Source organism: Oncorhynchus keta, unplaced genomic scaffold (assembly GCF_023373465.1).
Source record: "Oncorhynchus keta strain PuntledgeMale-10-30-2019 unplaced genomic scaffold, Oket_V2 Un_contig_9092_pilon_pilon, whole genome shotgun sequence".
In the NCBI taxonomy this organism is placed as follows: domain Eukaryota; kingdom Metazoa; phylum Chordata; class Actinopteri; order Salmoniformes; family Salmonidae; genus Oncorhynchus; species Oncorhynchus keta.
In genome coordinates, this window is record NW_026290381.1 from 14,308 (window position 1) to 34,092 (window position 19,785).

A 19,785-nucleotide genomic window follows, 5' to 3' on the forward strand; every position below is an offset into this window, starting at 1 on the left:
CTCTCCTATTCTAAAGCTCCACATCAACATGTCTCTCTCCTATTCTAAAGCTCCACATCAACATGTCTCTCTCCTATTCTAAAGCTCCACATCAACATGTCTCTCTCCTATTCTAAAGCTCCACATCAACATGTCTCTCTCCTATTCTAAAGCTCCACATCAACATGTCTCTCTCCTATTCTAAAGCTCCACATCAACATGTCTCTCTCCTATTCTAAAGCTTCACATCAACATGTCTCTCTCCTATTCTAAAGCTCCACATCAACATGTCTCTCTCCTATTCTAAAGCTCCACATCAACATGTCTCTCTCCTATTCTAAAGCTCCACATCAACATGTCTCTCTCTCCTATTCTAAAGCTCCACATCAACATGTCTCTCTCCTATTCTAAAGCTCCACATCAACATGTCTCTCTCCTATTCTAAAGCTCCACATCAACATGTCTCTCCTATTCTAAAGCTTCACATCAACATGTCTCTCTCCTATTCTAAAGCTCCACATCAACATGTCTCTCTCCTATTCTAAAGCTCCACATCAACATGTCTCTCTCCTATTCTAAAGCTCCACATCAACATGTCTCTCTCCTATTCTAAAGCTCCACATCAACATGTCTCTCCTATTCTAAAGCTCCACATCAACATGTCTCTCTCCTATTCTAAAGCTCCACATCAACATGTCTCTCTCCTATTCTAAAGCTCCACATCAACATGTCTCTCTCCTATTCTAAAGCTCCACATCAACATGTCTCTCCTATTCTAAAGCTCCACATCAACATGTCTCTCTCCTATTCTAAAGCTCACATCAACATGTCTCTCTCCTATTCTAAAGCTCCACATCAACATGTCTCTCTCCTATTCTAAAGCTCCACATCAACATGTCTCTCTCCTATTCTAAAGCTCCACATCAACATGTCTCTCTCCTATTCTAAAGCTCCACATCAACATGTCTCTCTCCTATTCTAAAGCTCCACATCAACATGTCTCTCTCCTATTCTAAAGCTCCACATCAACATGTCTCTCCTATTCTAAAGCTTCACATCAACATGTCTCTCTCCTATTCTAAAGCTCCACATCAACATGTCTCTCTCCATTCTAAAGCTCCACATCAACATGTCTCTCTCCTATTCTAAAGCTTCACATCAACATGTCTCTCTCCTATTCTAAAGCTCCACATCAACATGTCTCTCCTATTCTAAAGCTCCACATCAACATGTCTCTCCTATTCTAAAGCTCCACATCAACATGTGAAAAGGTCACTGATAGAAAACAGAAAGGTGTATTTTTCCGCATATCCTTTATGAATTTAAAAGTAATCCAAGAAGTTATCTAGTTTTTCAAAATTATATGATCACAATATTTTAGCTAGTGACGGATTACAATTACATCCGTTATTCCCGAATCATCGTGTCTACCTGCAACGCTCCGGACGAACTCCACGGCCTGGTCCACAACGTTGTTATCGGTAACCTGATCTAGGATCCCCAGCTTCAGGGCCTCCTCCCGCAGCAGAGATATGGCGACCTAGGAAGTATACAACAGTCTGCGTTCAGCAGCCCAATTCTCATCTTTTACACTGATTGACTTTTGTCCAATCACATTTGATATTTTCTCATGAAATATTTTCAGATACATTTTGGGGCATTTTGAATGTATTCAGACCCCTTGACTTTTTCTACATTTTGTTACCTTACAGCCTTATTCTAAATAGTTTTTACCCCTCAATCTACACACACAATACCCCCAATGACATCACAATACCCTATAATGACAACACAATACCCATAATGACATCACCATACCCCCAATGAAATCACAATGCCCCATAATGACATCACAATACCCCATAATGACATCACAATACCACATAATGACATCACAATACCACATAATGACATCACAATACCCCTACACAACACCCCATAATGACATCACAATACCCCATCATGACAACACAATACCCCATAATGACAACACAATGCCCCATAATGACATCACAATACCCCATAATGACATCACAATACCCCTACACAACACCCCATAATGACATCACAATACCCCATCATGACAACACAATGCCCCATAATGACATCACAATACCCCATAATGACATCACAATACCCCTACACAACACCCCATAATGACATCACAATACCCCATCATGACAACACAATACCCCATAATGACAATGCAATGCCCCTACACAACACCCCATAATGACAACGCAATACCCCTACACAACACCCCATAATGACAACGCAATACCCCTACACAACACTCCATAATGACATCACAATACCCCTACACAACACCCCATAATGACATCACAAAACCCCATAATGACAACACAATACCCCATAATGACATCGCAGAATACCCCATAATGCCATCACAATACCCCATAATGCCATCACAATACCCCATAATGACAACACAATACCCCATAATGACATCGCAATACCCCATAATGACAACAACGCAATACCCCATAATGACAACAACGCAATACCCCATAATGACAACAACGCAATACCCCATAATGACAACAACGCAATACCCCATAATGACAACGCAATACCCCATAATGACATCACTATACCCCATAATGACAACGCAATACCCCATAATGACAACGCAATACCCCATAATGACATCGCAATACCCCATAATGACAACGCAATACCCCATTATGACAACGCAATACCCCATAATGACATCACAATACCCCATAATGACAAAGCAATACCCCATAATGACATCACAATACCCCATAATGACATCACAATACCCCATAATGACAAAGCAATAACACATTTGTATTTCATGTAATGGACATACACAAAATAGTCCAAATTGGTGAAGTGAATTTTTTTTTAAATACATTTTTAAAAACTTGTTTCAAAAAAGGAAAACGCTATGTCTGGCGCAAACCCAACACCTCTCATCACCCAGAGAACACCATCATGCTGTGGGGATGTTTTCATTGACAGGGACTTGGAAACTGGTCAGAATTGAAGGAATGATGGATGGCGCTAAATACAGGGAAATTCTTGAGGGAAACCTGTTTTTCAGTCTTCCAGAGATTGAGACTGGGACGGAGGTTCACCTTCCAGCAGGACAATGACCCTAAGCATACTGCTAAAGCAAACACTCGAGTGGTTTAAGGGGAAACATTTAAATGTCATGGAATTACCTAGTCAAAGCCCAGACCTCAATCTAATAGATAATCTGTGGTATGACTTAAAGATCTCTGTACACCAGCTGAACCCATCCGACTTGAAGGAACTGGAGCAGTTTTGCCTTGAAGAATGGGCAGAAATCCCAGTGTCTAGGTGTGCCAAGCTTATAGAGACATACCCCAAGATACTTGCAGCTGTAATTGCTGCAAAAGGTGGCTCGACAAAGTATTGATTTTTGGGAGCTGAATAGTTACGCACGCTCAAGTTCAGTTTTTTTGTCTTACTTCCTGTTTCACAATTAAAAATATTTAGCATCTTCAAAGTGGTAGGCATGTTGTGTAAATCACATGATGCAAACCCCCAAAATCCTTTTTACTTCCAGGTTGTAAGGCAACAAAATAGGAAAAAATGACAAGGGGGAGTGAATCCTTTCGCCACATATGTGTGCCTTTCCAAATGTTATTTTATTTAACCTTTATTTAACCAGGCAAGTCAGTTAAGAACATATTCTTATTTACGATGACGGCCTAGGAACAGTGGGTTAACTGCCTGTTCAGGGGCAGAACGACAGATTAGTACCTTGTCAGCTCGGGGTTTGAGCCGGTTACTAGTCCAACGCTCTAACCACTAGGCTACCCTGCCGCCCTCATGTCCAATCAATTTAATTTAACACAGGTGGAATACAATCCAGTTGTAGAAACATCTCAAGGATGATCAATGGAAACAGGATGCACCTGAGCTCAATTTTGAGTCTCATAGCAAAGGGTCTGAATACTTATGTAAATAAGGCATTTCTGTTTTTTATTTTTAATACATTTGCAAAAAACAACAACATTTATTTGCTTTGGCATTATGGGGTATCACGTGTAGATTTATGAGGGAAAGCATTTATTTAATAGATTTTATAATAAGGCTGTAACGTAACAAAATGTGGAAAAAGTCAAAAGGGTCTTAATACTTTCTGAATGCTCTGTATATACAAAAGTATGTCGACACCCCTTCACATTAGACAAACATTGGCAGTAGGCACTTATACTACATGACCAAAAGTATCAGAATTGGGCAGCCATAGGGTCTTATTTTACAGCCCTGGCCCTAATTCAGTATTTTAAGGAATTCATCTTGCTTTAGGGTAAGTATAAGAAACAATTGTCAGAAAACTTCTAGTGTCTACGGGTTTCATTGACAAGCATTAGGATTTGATTTGATTTAACAGCATGGAATAGAAAGGTGACTGCTCAAAAGGTACAACGCTGACCCCTGCTGGAGACATGGACAAAGTACGTCTCCGGCGGCACCCTTTTAAGCAATAAATACCGTAAGCATTTTATGTAAAACAATGCTAATGATATATTACAAATACAAACTGAACCCATAATGCATCTGTACATTGAATGTGCAAAGACATGAGATGAAAAGACATTTCCAGCTAGAGGAAAAAGGTCATGTTGTCTACCTGTAGTGATGAGGTCCAGGGCGGCTGTTAACCCTATGAGTCTGGGTAGACGTTGTGACCCCCTGCGCCTGGCAGCAGACCCAGGGTCACCTCTGGAAGTCCCAGAAGGGCCTGAAAACAGAAGTTATTACGTTGAATAATAATAACACATAGGATTTAAAATGCCTTTCAAAACAACCCAAGGACAATGTACAGCAAAGAAAATACAACCAAACAAGAACAAAACAATAGAAATAAAAGCTCCATACACTGTTTGGTCAATAGTATGTGGACACCCCTTCAAATTAGTGGATTCGGTAGTTTCAGTCACACGTGTAAAACACAGCCATGCAATCTCCATAGACAAACATTGGCAGTAGAATGGCCTTACTGAAGAGCTCAGTGACTTTCAGTGACTTTCAACGTGGTACCGTCATAGGATGCCACCTTTCCAACAAGTCAGTTCGTCAAATTTCTGCCCTGCTAGAGCTGCACTAGTCAACTAAGTTCTGTTATTGTGTAAATGTTATCTAGATTTTTTCCCCTCTGGTTGTACATTTAACATGTTGATAGAAAGTTGGAAGAACTCATTTAAGTTTCCTGCATTAAAGTCTCTGGCCACTAGGAGCGCCGCTCTGGGTGAGTGGTTTCCTGTTTGCTTATTTCCTTATACAGCTGACTGAGTGCGGTCTTAGTGCCAGCATCTGTCTGTGGTGGTAAATAAACAGCCACGAAAAGTATATCTGAAAACTATCTTGGCAAATAGTCTGGTCTATAGTTTATCATAAGATACTCTACTTCAGGCGAGCAAAATCTAGAGACTTCCTTAGATTTCGTGCACTAGCAGTTGTTTACAAATATGCACAGACCGCCCGCCACCCCGTTGGTAGGATATTCGTGATCGTACCTCGTCTAGTTTATTGTCCAATAATTGCACGTTGGCGAATAATATTGACGGTAACAGCAGCTTTCCCATTCGCCTTCTGCGGGTCCTAACGAGGCATCCCGCTCTGTGTCCCCTGTACCTGCGCCTCTTCCTCTTGCAAAATAACGGGGAGCGTTGGAGAATGTCCTGTGCAACTTGCTTGTTGAAGAAAAAAAAATCTTTGTCTAATCTGCGGTAAATGATCGCTGTCCTGATATCCAGAAGCTCTTTGTCTAATCTGCGGTAAATGATCGCTGTCCTGATATCCAGAAGCTCTTTGTCTAATCCGAGGTGAGTGATCGCTGTCCTGATATCCAGAAGCTCTTTGTCTAATCCGAGGTGAGTGATCTGTCCTGATATCCAGAAGCTCTTTGTCTAATCCGAGGTGTGTGATCTCTGTCCTGATATCCAGAAGCTCTTTGTCTAATCCGAGGTGAGTGATCTGTCCTGATATCCAGAAGCTCTTTGTCTAATCCGAGGTGAGTGATCGCTGCCCTGATATCCAGAAGCTCTTTGTCAAATCCGAGGTGAGTGATCTGTCCTGATATCCAGAAGCTCTTTGTCTAATCCGAGGTGTGTGATCTGTCCTGATATCCAGAAGCTCTTTGTCTAATCCGAGGTGAGTGATCTGTCCTGATATCCAGAAGCTCTTTGTCTAATACGAGGTGAGTGATCGCTGTCCTGATATCCAGAAGCTCTCTTCTGCCGTAAGATACGGTTGCAGAAACATTATGTACAAAATAAAGTTACAAATAACGCAAATAAAACCCCACATAATAAAACTGCTGCCATTTCTTCCGGCGCCATTTTAACATTCCAGAGAACACTGTCAGTCAGTCAGTCCTGTTAGGTAATTATTTTTCAGAGTAAATAACTCACGAACACTAGAGAAGCTTTAACCAAGTTTAATTCTTCCCAAAGGTTCTGTAATTAGACAGCAAAACATTTCTCACATCACAGTCATAAACATTTAACTTAAAACACTCCTCCTTCTGTCAAATCCTTACATTTTATGGCTCCACAGGAAGCTAATAAAGAGGGTAACAGGATACCAAACATGTATTACTCCCTTAAGAGAATCTGTCCTCACCCCCTCCTTCATCTAATCTACAGATGTCCATCTGTCTGCGCTGTTTCACACGTTGCTCTCCTCTCTTCCCCCCCAACACATTCCGAAGCCATCTGTCTTTCTTCAGAGAACCATTAACTTCTGACATAACCCCCAGTCTCTTTCATTTCCTATCATTCATTTACTATCTCAATGATCAAAGTTTAGCCGATTATAACAGACCTATGATCGATCGGTCGGTCGGTCGGTCAGTCACAGTACTACATAGAGCCACGACTACATGGAACTCTATTCCACAGTACTACATAGAGCCACGACTACATGGAACTCTATTCCACAGTACTACATAGAGCCATGACTACATGGAACTCTATTCCACAGTACTACATAGAGCCATGACTACATGGAACTCTATTCCACATCAGGTAACTGATGCAGCAGTAGAATCCGATTTAAAAAGCAGGTAAAAATACACCTCATGGAACAGTGGGGACTGTGAAGAGACACACAGGCGTACATTGTAATATTATTGTATGGTGGTATTATACAGTTTGTATTTTAGATATGTAGTTCATGTTATGATTTACTGTTTAATCTTTTGTTTTATATGTAAATAAATAACGGTTAAATAAACGGAAGTGCTTTATTATGTTTAGACCCCAGGAAGAGTAGGTGCTGCCTTGACAGGAACTAATGGGGATCTATAATAAACCCCAGGAAGAGTAGGTGCTGCCTTGACAGGAACTAATGGGGATCCATAATAAACCCCAGGAAGAGTAGCTGCTGCCTTGACAGGAACTAATGGGGATCCATAATAAACCCCAGGAAGAGTAGCTGCTGCCTTGGCAGGAACTAATGGGGATCCATAATAAACCCCAGGAAGAGTAGCTGCTGCCTTGACAGGAACTAATGGGGATCCATAATAAACCCCAGGAAGAGTAGCTGCTGCCTTGACAGGAACTAATGGGGATCCATAATAAACCCCAGGAAGAGTAGCTGCTGCCTTGGCAGGAACTAATGGGGATCCATAATAAACCCCAGGAAGAGTAGCCGCTGCCTTGACAGGAACTAATGTGGATCCATAATAAACCCCAGGAAGAGTAGCTGCTGCCTTGGCAGGAACTAATGGGGATCCATAATAAACCCCAGGAAGAGTAGCTGCTGCTTTGACAGGAACTAATGGGGATCCATAATAAACCCCAGGAAGAGTAGGTGCTGCCTTGACAGGAACTAATGTGGATCCATAATAAACCCCAGGAAGAGTAGCTGCTGCCTTGGCAGGAACTAATGGGGATCCATAATAAACCCCAGGAAGAGTAGCTGCTGCCTTGACAGGAACTAATGGGGATCCATAATAAACCCCAGGAAGAGTAGCTGCTGCCTTGGCAGGAACTAATGTGGATCCATAATAAACCCCAGGAAGAGTAGCTGCTGCCTTGGCAGGAAACTAATGGGGATCCATAATAAACCCCAGGAAGAGTAGCTGCTGCTTTGACAGGAACTAATGGGGATCCATAATAAACCCCAGGAAGAGTAGCCGCTGGCTTGGCAGGAACTAATGGGGATCCATAATAAACCCCAGGAAGAGTAGCTGCTGCCTTGACAGGAACTAATGGGGATCCTAATGTGGTCCTTCTGTAGCTCAGTTGGTAGAGCATGGCGCTTGTAACGCCAGGGTAGTGGGTTCGATTCCGGGACCACCCATACGTAGAATGTATGCACACATGACTGTAAGTCGCTTTGGATAAAAGCGTCTGCTAAATGGCATATATTATATTATAAACCCCAGGAAGAGTAGCTGCTGCCTTGACAGGAACTAATGGGGATCCATAATAAACCCCAGGAAGAGTAGCTGCTGCCTTGACAGGAACTAATGGGGACTAATGGGGATCCATAATAAACCCCAGGAAGAGTAGCTGCTGCCTTGACAGGAACTAATGGGGACTAATGGGGATCCATAATAAACCCCAGGAAGAGTAGCTGCTGACTTGGCAGGAACTAATGGGGATCCATAATAAACCCCAGGAAGAGTAGCTGCTCCATAATAGATACAAATACAGTCAGTCAGTCAGACCTATGATCAAGTCAGGCACTCAGCTGGACGTATAGTCAGTCAGTCGGACCTATGATCAGTCAGCCAGTCATTTGGACGTTGATCCCTGAGAGAGAATCATGTAACTAACCTTGGAGTGTGCAATGCGATAGTGGCAGCCCAGTGCTAACTCCAGTCCTCCTCCCAGTGCTACTCCCTCGATGGCTGCGGCCACAGGCTTGTCCACAGCCTCAATAGCATGGATCATGGGCACCAGGGGGGGCCCCAACATCTGCCCCGCAAACTCCCTGATGTCCGCCCCTGGTAGAAACAGACAAACCTCTGATCGCATTGTACAGTTGTATACCTGAATGACTATGCTTCATAATAAAACAGATTTGAAAGTGAGAAATAGATAAACCTCTATCTAGTGCTGCTGGTGTAACAGAATAACTTTACGTCCGTCCCCTCGCCCATACCCGGGCGCGAACCAGGGACCTTCTGCGCACATCGACAACAGTCACCCACGAAGCATCGTTACCCATCGCTCCACAAAAGCCGCGGCCCTTGCAGAGCAAGGGGAACTACTACTTCAAGGTCTCAGAGCAAGTGACGCAACCGATTGAAACGCTATTTAGCGCGCACCGCTAACTAAGCTAGCCGTTTCACATCCGTTACACTGGCATCCGCGCTAACTAAGCTAGCCGTTTCACATCCGTTACACTGGCATCCGCGCTAACTAAGCTAGCCGTTTCACATCCGTTACACTGGCACCACCGCTAACTAAGCTAGCCGTTTCACATCCGTTACACTGGGAGACAAAGTTTGCATCTCCAATGGTACCTTATTGATGTGGTCTATCCCCGTTATGGTTCACTATTGCCTTAACCTTCAGAAACCCACAGTGCATCCCAAAAGGATCCCTATTTCCTTAGATAGTGCACTACTGTTGGCCAGGCAAGTAGTGCACTACTATATATAGGGTGCCAATTGGGACGCAAGACAGATCCAGACCTCTAGTCTAGCCTATTCCTATAATAGTGCATTACTTTTGATAGGGGCCCTGATCAAAAGCAAAGCACTATACACTGAATGGGGTTCCATTGCAAACACAGCAGTATACTGTAGAATCTACAGGACATTCTTACCTCCACAGAACTTCCCATTCTGTCCACAGATCACTACAGATGTCACCTGTGGGTCCTTCAGGGCCCTCTGCACCGTATCTACTATGCCCTGTCGCACCGCTGCACTGGGGACACACAGACAGACAGAAATCACATCAATATGACACTAAAAGGTCCAAAATGCGCAGACAGACAGGTGCAGAATCATGTGAAGTTACAGTATATGTTCCAACTCTACAGGAATTCAAGTTACATGATGACATCCCATACTAGCTATACTTTAATAATAATATTAGAATCTTAAGTATAAAGACAAGTATTTTTAACAAGGACATGACAGGTGCAAACCAACCTGCCTTGGTTGTCACCTTCGTAACGCATACGCCTACTAATCGACAGGAACATGTTTATCGACATTTCTACTGCGTGCAATATTATCCCAACCGTACCAAGTTATTTTGAACTCACCTGAGCGCGTTGACAGGTGGATTCTGAAGCGTTATCAGAGCAACGGATCCCGGGAGCCGAGAGTACGTGGCCATTATTGTTCTGGGGAAAAGTCACTCCGACTCCTCATATACCATGGGCGCGCAGCTGATGTTGAACTTTAGACCAAGTGGCATGTTGTCATCACCTTTACCACATATCGACTTTAAAAGCTGAGTTTGTTGACTTGGTTGAGAAGGAAGTCTTTGGATACTTTTTAATTTCTTCAATATGACACTGAGATTTTCCCCAATTAGTGAAAACATAAATTACTACAATAATTACTTTTCACATAGTTTTAACCCTGTGTGTATATTCCCAATAAAATACGTGCAATAGACTCACTGAAAGTGCTAAACGTGTTTAGAATGGTAATAACACTATGACCCCATGTTGTTCAATGACACAAACGTAGCGCTGATAATAACGGATGTTGCGTCACAGCTGTCCGTCGAGGCTCCCCATTTTCCTCTTCGGTCCAGCGCTTATTGTCGTCCCCCTTCTGTCTCACCCGATACTTGGTTCCTGTATTGCATGTAGACTCACTAGCTTCTTCTTTAACTATGCGGTCAATTGTGGGTTTAATTGTTGTAATTACCGCCGCTACTTTCTATCTGTACATTCTGTCTTCTTACCTTCCGACCGGACCGCGACAACTCCCACCCAAAGCGACGGAGGACGAAGAAACGTCTGACATCGACACTAACAAGGACAGTGGAGAATTCAAAGAACACAGGTAACTATGTAGACTACAGTATATGGCTCTGATTCGTACTGGTGTAATCGTATAGCTTCCGTCCCTACCTGGGCTCGAACCAGGGACCCTCTGCACACATCGACAACAGCCACCCTCGAAACGCGGCTTTTGTGGAGCGATGGGTAACGATGCTTCGAAGGTGGCTGTTGTCGACATTTACATTTACATTTAAGTCATTTAGCAGACGCTCTTATCCAGAGCGACTTACAAATTGGTGCATTCACCTTATGACATCCCGATGTGTGCAGAGGGTCCCTGGTTCGAGCCCAGGTAGGGACGGAAGCTATACTGTTCCACTGGCTAGCGACTTTAAAAAATATATATATTTAACGAGGCAAGTCAGTTAAGAACAAATTCTTATTTACAATGATGGCCTACCGGGGAACAGTGGGTTAACTGCCTTGTTCAGGGGGCAGAACGAAAGAGTTCTACCATGTCAGCTCGGGGATTCGAACCAGCAACCTTTCGGTTACTGGCCCAACGCTCTAGATTCACTGAATACATTTGTTTGGAGAAAGATACACTTAAGACATTAAATAATATCTCCCCCCATATCAAAGTAATTTTCTGTAGTTAGAAACAGAGAAGATAAGCATTCCTGCAACATTATTTTGTTGAAATATAATATAATTAGATCTACGATGAATTAATCTAATATAATATAATTAGATCTACGATGAATTAATCTAATTGATTGCATCCATCTTGGCCATTTTTGAATTTATAGGATTCATATAATCAATAAATATAGTACTGTTGATAATGGGATATGTAGATAGGGCGAGTCGGTCAAGGATCGATTCGGACAAGGTGGTCAATTCAATGACAAGCGACAGTTTAATTAAGAGTAAAGATATCTGGTACAACGTATACGGGCTCATTCATTTGGCTCACAAGGAACCAGCAGAAAGAAGCCCCGATAACAGATTGCAAGCATGTTATGTACAGTACAGAAAGTAGGTTGAGTCTGGAAGTCACGGCCTTTTGGTTGGCCACAGTTGAGGTGTTGTCTTCTTGGATTGGTCCTGTTGAGCCGTCCGTCGTTCCTCCGCGTCTCGTCGGGCTGTTCTCAGTCACACAATGTTCGGCTAGGAAGGAGATTGTGTGTGTGTGCTTGTGTCTGCAAGTCAAGGCTGTGTCTCTTCCTCCCAATGTGTGGGTGTATGTCTTATCTGTGTGTCCTCGGCAGTTAGTGTGTGTATGTGTGTGTGTGGGTGTGGAAGCTATCCTGTATGGGACCTAACATGTTTCACTGTGAAAATACGCTGTCTCAGTTCTAGCAATGTAATAGCAGTAGGCTGGTCACTTGCATAAGAAATAGCCATTCTTTACAGTACCTAAAATCTGATTTGGACCAAACTTTTTTTTCTAACAATAAGTATGACAGGAGGAATTCAAATAAATAGTCAAAAGCCACCTGCAGATGTCCCAGCCCAATAACAAGTCAACAATATCAGTTCTCCACGTCTGACAAGTAGTACATGGAGCTGTGGCTTGTTTCTCCATCACATGTAATGTATTCCTAGTCAATTTACTGATGTTATCTTCCCCCTGTTCAAAGGAATTAGTCATTGGAGTTGTTAGGTTTACATCTGAATCTACACCAATACAAATATATACCATTTTTATTTAACCTTTATTTTACTAGGCAAGTCAATTAAGAACAAATTCTTATTTTCAATGACGGCCTGGGAACAGTGGGTTAACTGCCTGTTCAGGGGCAGAACGACAGATTTGTACCTTGTCAGCTCAGGGGTTTGAACTTGAAACCTTCTGGTTACTAGACCAACACTCTAACCACTAGGCTACCCTGCCACCCCTCCACTCTAACCACTAGGCTACCCTGCCACCCCTCCACTCTAACCACTAGGCTACCCTGCCACCCCTCCACTCTAACCACTAGGCTACCCTGCCACCCCTCCACTCTAACCACTAGGCTACCCTGCCACCCCTCCACTCTAACCACTAGGCTACCCTGCCACCCCTCCACTCTAACCACTAGGCTACCCTGCCACCCCTCCACTCTAACCACTAGGCTACGCTGCCGCCCCTCCACTCTAACCACTAGGCTACGCTGCCGCCCCTCCACTCTAACCACTAGGCTACCCTGCCGCCCCTCCACTCTAACCACTAGGCTACCCTGCCACCCCTCCACTCTAACCACTAGGCTACCCTGCCACCCCTCCACTCTAACCACTAGGCTACCCTGCCACCCCTCCACTCTAACCACTAGGCTACCCTGCCGCCCCTCCACTCTAACCACTAGGCTACCCTGCCACCCCTCCACTCTAACCACTAGGCTACCCTGCCACCCCTCCACTCTAACCACTAGGCTACGCTGCCACCCCTCCACTCTAACCACTAGGCTACCCTGCCACCCCTCCACTCTAACCACTAGGCTACCCTGCCACCCCTCCACTCTAACCACTAGGCTACCCTGCCACCCCTCCACTCTAACCACTAGGCTACCTGCCACCCCTCCACTCTAACCACTAGGCTACCCTGCCACCCCTCCACTCTAACCACTAGGCTACGCTGCCACCCCTCCACTCTAACCACTAGGCTACGCTGCCACCCCTCCACTCTAACCACTAGGCTACGCTGCCGCCCCTCCACTCTAACCACTAGGCTACGCTGCCGCCCCTCCACTCTAACCACTAGGCTACCCTGCCGCCCCTCCACTCTAACCACTAGGCTACGCTGCCACCCCTCCACTCTAACCACTAGGCTACCCTGCCACCCCCTCCACTCTAACCACTAGGCTACCCTGCCACCCCTCCACTCTAACCACTAGGCTACCCTGCCGCCCCTCCACTCTAACCACTAGGCTACCCCTGCCACCCCTCCACTCTAACCACTAGGCTACCCTGCCACCCCTCCACTCTAACCACTAGGCTACGCTGCCACCCCTCCACTCTAACCACTAGGCTACCCTGCCACCCCTCCACTCTAACCACTAGGCTACCCTGCCACCCCTCCACTCTAACCACTAGGCTACCCTGCCACCCCTCCACTCTAACCACTAGGCTACCTGCCACCCCTCCACTCTAACCACTAGGCTACCCTGCCACCCCTCCACTCTAACCACTAGGCTACCCTGCCACCCCTCCACTCTAACCACTAGGCTACCCTGCCACCCCTCCACTCTAACCACTAGGCTACCCTGCCACCCCTCCACTCTAACCACTAGGCTACCTGCCACCCCTCCACTCTAACCACTAGGCTACCTGCCCCCCCTCCACTCTAACCACTAGGCTACCTGCCACCCCTCCACTCTAACCACTAGGCTACCCTGCCACCCCTCCACTCTAACCACTAGGCTACCCTGCCACCCCTCCACTCTAACCACTAGGCTACCCTGCCACCCCTCCACTCTAACCACTAGGCTACCCTGCCACCCCTCCACTCTAACCACTAGGCTACGCTGCCACCCCTCCACTCTAACCACTAGGCTACCCTGCCACCCCTCCACTCTAACCACTAGGCTACCCTGCCACCCCTCCACTCTAACCACTAGGCTACCCTGCCACACCCTCCACTCTAACCACTAGGCTACCTGCCACCCCTCCACTCTAACCACTAGGCTACCCTGCCACCCCTCCACTCTAACCACTAGGCTACGCTGCCACCCCTCCACTCTAACCACTAGGCTACCCTGCCACCCCTCCACTCTAACCACTAGGCTACCCTGCCACCCCTCCACTCTAACCACTAGGCTACCCTGCCACCCCTCCACTCTAACCACTAGGCTACGCTGCCGCCCCTCCACTCTAACCACTAGGCTACCCTGCCACCCCTCCACTCTAACCACTAGGCTACCCTGCCACCCCTCCACTCTAACCACTAGGCTACCCTGCCACCCCTCCACTCTAACCACTAGGCTACCCTGCCACCCCTATGAGGTGGAATAACCCTTCATTCATCTTCCCATCATCATACACTGATGAGTACCATGACTCGTATACTGTAGTTCATCATCATACACTGATGAGTACCATGACTCATACTGTAGTTCATCATCATACACTGATGAGTACCATGACTCGTATACTGTAGTTCATCATCATACACTGATGAGTACCATGACTCATACTGTAGTTCATCTCTCCAACCCCAGATCAGACCTTTTTCCCCAGCATTCATGATACTATCTGTGTTGTGATCCCTCCGTTCAGGCTGAAGTTCCCCTCAGACCTGGTCGAGCTGAGGGAACTGGCTGAGCTGCTCCAGTTCTACAAGACAGAACACACTGGATACCTTCTGCTTCTCTTCTGTAGCGCCTATCTCTACAAGCAGTCCTTCGCCATTCCTGGCTCCTCCTTCCTGGTACACACACTCGCACACAGAAAATATACTCAGAAGCAGAAATTGTAGATAAACATCATAATATACACATTATAAATGTGATTTTTCTTTTTAAACATGTTTGTGGAAATGTTTGTAATCATATTATTTATTTTATATTTAATACTTAGTATTTTCTATAAATATAACATACATTAGGCCAACTGTACATTTAATTATCTTAAATACATAATTTCACAAAGAAAATGTATAATCACGACTGATCATTAATAGGACAACAGCTACATGAAATACATAATGAAATGTGTGATCATGAAAGGAAGACAATTGACATGGCATATTCACAAATCGTTAGCTACATGACATACTTTTGTAAGTTGTAGCTCTGATTGTTTTTGATTCTGTCCTCTGCAGAACATTCTAGCAGGTGCTCTGTTTGGCCCATGGCAGGGCTTGGTACTAGCCTGTGTTCTGACCACTGTGGGCTCCACCATGTGTTACCTCCTCTCCCAGGCCTTCGGTAAGCGCTACATCACAAACCTCTTCCCTGGCCAGGTCTCCATGCTGCAGAGGAAGGTATGTAGTTCTGCAACAATCCCATTCACTGTTTATAACAGGTGAAATCCATCCTCCCAATTTAGCCGATGTGAAATGGTTAGCTAGTTAGCGGTGTGATCAACCAATCAGCAAGGGTCATGGCTTTGGTAGAGTGATTGGTAACTTGATCTGTGGGATGCCGACACTGACATTGGTTATATGGCCACTGGGTGGCAGCAGAGTTCATGTATGAGGAGATAGATATTAACTAACCACTTCTCTGTTGCTGCTCTGGTTCCAAGGTGGAAGAGAACCAGTCCTGTCTGTTCTTCTTCCTCCTCTTCCTCAGGTTCTTCCCCATGACTCCTAACTGGTTCCTCAACATGTCCGCCCCCATCGTCAACATCCCTGTCACATTCTTCTTCTTCTCCGTCTTCATCGGTGAGCAGCAGAAACGGATTCACTCTTTTACTTCATAGTCCCAATGTGTTATTCATGTAATATTCAGAGACCATCTCTTTATGATCCGTAAGACCATAACATACTTAGCAATGATTGATGTTTCTGTCCCTCTGTGTGTCTCATGTCTCTTTCACTTTCTGTCTTCTGTCCCCATCCCTCTAGGCCTGATCCCATATAACTTCATCTGTGTCCAGACGGGCTCCATGCTGTCTGAGTTGTCCTCTCTGGATGACCTGTTCTCCTGGGGCAAAGTGCTACGGCTGCTGGGCATAGCCTGTGTGGCTCTGGTCCCCGGGACCCTCATCAGACACTACAGCCAGACACACCTCAAACTGGACGGCCTGGCGGAGAGCAATGGAGTCAACAAGAAGACTCAGTGAGGAGCGAACAAGGGTCTCCGCGTCCTGTGGAAATAACAACACACAGAGGATGAAGTTGTAGGATTTGGTATTTTTGGGATAGTCTGTACTCTCCAAGTTCAGCCTCCATTTTGTTGGTAAGACCCTGAGTCAGCCTGTACATCATCCTGTCAGTGGGCTGGATACAGGGGAAAACATGATCAACTAGGTTGGGAACTGAGGTTTCCTACAGTGGATGACCTCACAGCAGAAGGGAGATGTGGAAGTCCGTGTGTATGTTAAGAGATTGTATGGACTGAGTCTGTCTGTGTGAAGGTATTTTAAGACATTCGTGTTTTTATGGGTGAAGGGAGGAGACATGTTCATTCAAAATCATTGTGTTGATGTTCTTGTTTTGATGAAGATAGCTTTAGTTTTTGGATAGATTCTGTTGTTGGTACTGATACACACGTACCTTTTTAAAGTGGCCTGTGTTTCTGTTGTAAACAGCAAGCAGAACAAGATGTCCCACAAAGACTATTCTAGGGAGGTGAAAGGTGAATGGGTTTTGTATGTTATTACATAGGGAATTGATTGGGTATCTTTTTTTTTTTAAACATATTTTTCTGAATCGTTAGACCTGTATTTTATTGAAATACAATATTTTTACTAACTGCCTATCAGCGTTAGTGTGATTGAAATTTAAAGGCAATGTTCCCGTGTTTGGCTAAATGCATTCACGGTAAATGCTGCATATGTCAGCTCAGTTGGAAATTACCTTTAAATTTAGATTGCGCAATCTGTAAGGTTCAGTGATTCAGATTGAGTTTCATTAGGACTCTCTTCACCTTGATTGGATGTTTGCGTAAATACAAGGGTTTCATTTTCTAATTGTCAACGAGTTATCAATTGTGAGGGATGTGTATTTAAAAAAATATATATATTTTGTCACTTTCAAAATGTAAATGTTTTCTGTCTGGATATCTTATTTGTCAATAACAATAACAGATGAACAACAACCAGAGTGTTGTTATTATTATTAGATTTGTTTAAGGGGATCAGCTTGATAAATTGTTGCTTCCGTCAATGTAATTGTCTGCATCCAATTCCAATCCCCCATATATTTTTGTAAAAATTTTTATTTCATATTTTACTTAATTTCCCCAAACTATACCATCCCCTAATTACAGAATGGACAACAACTCTTATGCTTCTACTTCACAGGAGGCTTAATTAATTGAGGAGGACTGGCTCAAGGTAATGACGAGAGAAGAATCAAATACATGGTTTCTGTTCCAGACATTATTCTCCCCTCAGCAGCCTCCTGTGTTCTATTTCCAGCTCATTATATATTATATACATTTAAAATACTTCACGATAGTTCTGCTTTTACCTTGTCAGCTCAGGGATTCGATCTTGCAACCTTTCGGTTCGCTGGCCCATCACTCTAACCCCTAGGCTACCTGCCGCCCCATCTATACCTGAACACCATCCAGGTTTGATTTCTTTATTGCCATATATTTTTCAACTGAGTTGTGATGTTTCACAAAAGTTTTGAACCTTTCTATTCTCATAGCTCGTACAGATTGTAAATTAAAGATAAACGTTTTTGCTGAAAGTATTATATTATTGATCGATTGACTATGACTTTTTAATGTTTTAGTTTTGCCCCTGATTTGTGGAATAATCTGCAGAGTTCACTGCAGTTAGATGTACTGGTGCCTCTCAGGCAGTTTAAATGATTGATTGAGGACCTTTATGTAGTTGAATGTGATTGATTTCAGTAAATGTAAAAAATATATATATATATAGTGCTGATTTTATTGTTTTATACAGATGTGTATGTTTTAATATTCGTTTTTTATTGTAATGTGTACAGGGCTCTCTTGTAAAATAGATTTTAATCTTAAAAAAAAAAAAAAAATGCTAAGTAAAAAATGATTCAGCCGTTCCTGAACCTGCGACCAAAAACAAGCAACATATGGACAGGACCAAAACAAATTATATAATGATTCTGTCTCTTCGCAGCAAAATCTGCAACGCTGGGAAGGTGGTATCCCCATATAAGTCTATTGGTTGCAAAAATGTGGTATAATTAAATTGAAAAACTCAAGTTTTGAATCCGTTTGTAAACCAAGTGCCATGGAATTAGTCAATTGAAAATCTCTTCCCAACTATTTTGCAATCTGTGGCACAGATGTACATGTTTTGTTCATCATTGGTCTGTTCTTACTTATATTTCATTGATATGACTTCATCATTGGTCTGTTCTTACTTATATTTCATTGATATGACTTCATCATTGGTCTGTTCTTACTTATATTTCATTGATATGACTTCATCATTGGTCTGTTCTTACTTATATTTCATTGATATGACTTCATCATTGGTCTGTTCTTACTTATATTTCATTGATATGACTTCATCATTGGTCTGTTCTTACTTATATTTCATTGATATGACTTCATCATTGGTCTGTTCTTACTTATATTTAATTATCATTGGTCTGTTCTTACTTATATTTAATTGATATGACTTCATCATTGGTCTGTTCTTACTTATATTTAATTGATATGACTTCATCATTGGTCTGTTCTTACTTATATTTAATTGATATGACTTCATCATTGGTCTGTTCTTACTTATATTTAATTGATATGACTTCATCATTGGTCTGTTCTTACTTATATTTCATTGATATGACTTCATCATTGGTCTGTTCTTACTTATATTTCATTGATATTACTTCATCATTGGTCTGTTCTTACTTATATTTCATTGATATGACTTCATCATTGGTCTGTTCTTACTTATATTTCATTGATATGACTTCATCATTGGTCTGTTCTTACTTATATTTCATTGATATGACTTCATCATTGGTCTGTTCTTACTTATATTTCATTGATATGACTTCATCATTGGTCTGTTCTTACTTATATTTCATTGATATGACTTCATCATTGGTCTGTTCTTACTTATATTTCATTGATATGACTTCATCATTGGTCTGTTCTTACTTATATTTCATTGATATGACTTCATCATTGGTCTGTTCTTACTTATATTTCATTGATATGACTTCACTGTCACTACACTTTGAAATGGACCAACAAAAAAAATGACATCCAATATTAG

The 19,785-nt window shown here is 43.3% G+C and overlaps 2 protein-coding genes and 1 long non-coding RNA gene across 4 annotated transcripts; 1 reads left to right on the forward strand and 2 right to left on the reverse strand.

Annotated features, from left to right (window-relative positions):
• Nucleotides 1–4,630: 4,630 nt before the first annotated feature.
• LOC127927031 (peroxisomal bifunctional enzyme-like) lies at nucleotides 4,631–10,452 on the reverse strand. The gene is made up of 4 exons (XM_052512681.1): nucleotides 10,231–10,452; nucleotides 9,784–9,887; nucleotides 8,787–8,956; nucleotides 4,631–4,741 (listed from the first exon to the last, which is right to left on the reverse strand). Exons 1-4 carry the CDS (start codon nucleotides 10,302–10,304, stop codon nucleotides 4,664–4,666), a joined length of 426 nt encoding a protein of 141 aa, XP_052368641.1. The 5' UTR covers nucleotides 10,305–10,452; the 3' UTR covers nucleotides 4,631–4,663.
• Nucleotides 10,453–10,714: 262 nt separating this feature from the next.
• On the forward strand, nucleotides 10,715–18,471 carry LOC118380250 (transmembrane protein 41A-A-like). The gene is made up of 5 exons (XM_035767237.2): nucleotides 10,715–10,984; nucleotides 15,181–15,331; nucleotides 15,725–15,886; nucleotides 16,150–16,288; nucleotides 16,472–18,471. The coding sequence occupies exons 1-5, from the start codon at nucleotides 10,812–10,814 to the stop codon at nucleotides 16,687–16,689; spliced, it is 843 nt and encodes a 280-aa protein (XP_035623130.1). The 5' UTR covers nucleotides 10,715–10,811; the 3' UTR covers nucleotides 16,690–18,471.
• LOC127927032 (uncharacterized) lies at nucleotides 11,363–15,102 on the reverse strand. Of its 2 annotated transcripts, none has more exons than XR_008125959.1 (4): nucleotides 14,562–15,102; nucleotides 14,265–14,495; nucleotides 14,037–14,135; nucleotides 11,363–13,573 (listed from the first exon to the last, which is right to left on the reverse strand). It is a non-coding gene; the product is annotated as an uncharacterized LOC127927032 (long non-coding RNA). The 2 variants fall into 2 exon arrangements; XR_008125958.1 differs by having other exon boundaries at nucleotides 11,363–13,474; nucleotides 13,872–14,135.
• Nucleotides 18,472–19,785: the final 1,314 nt, after the last annotated feature.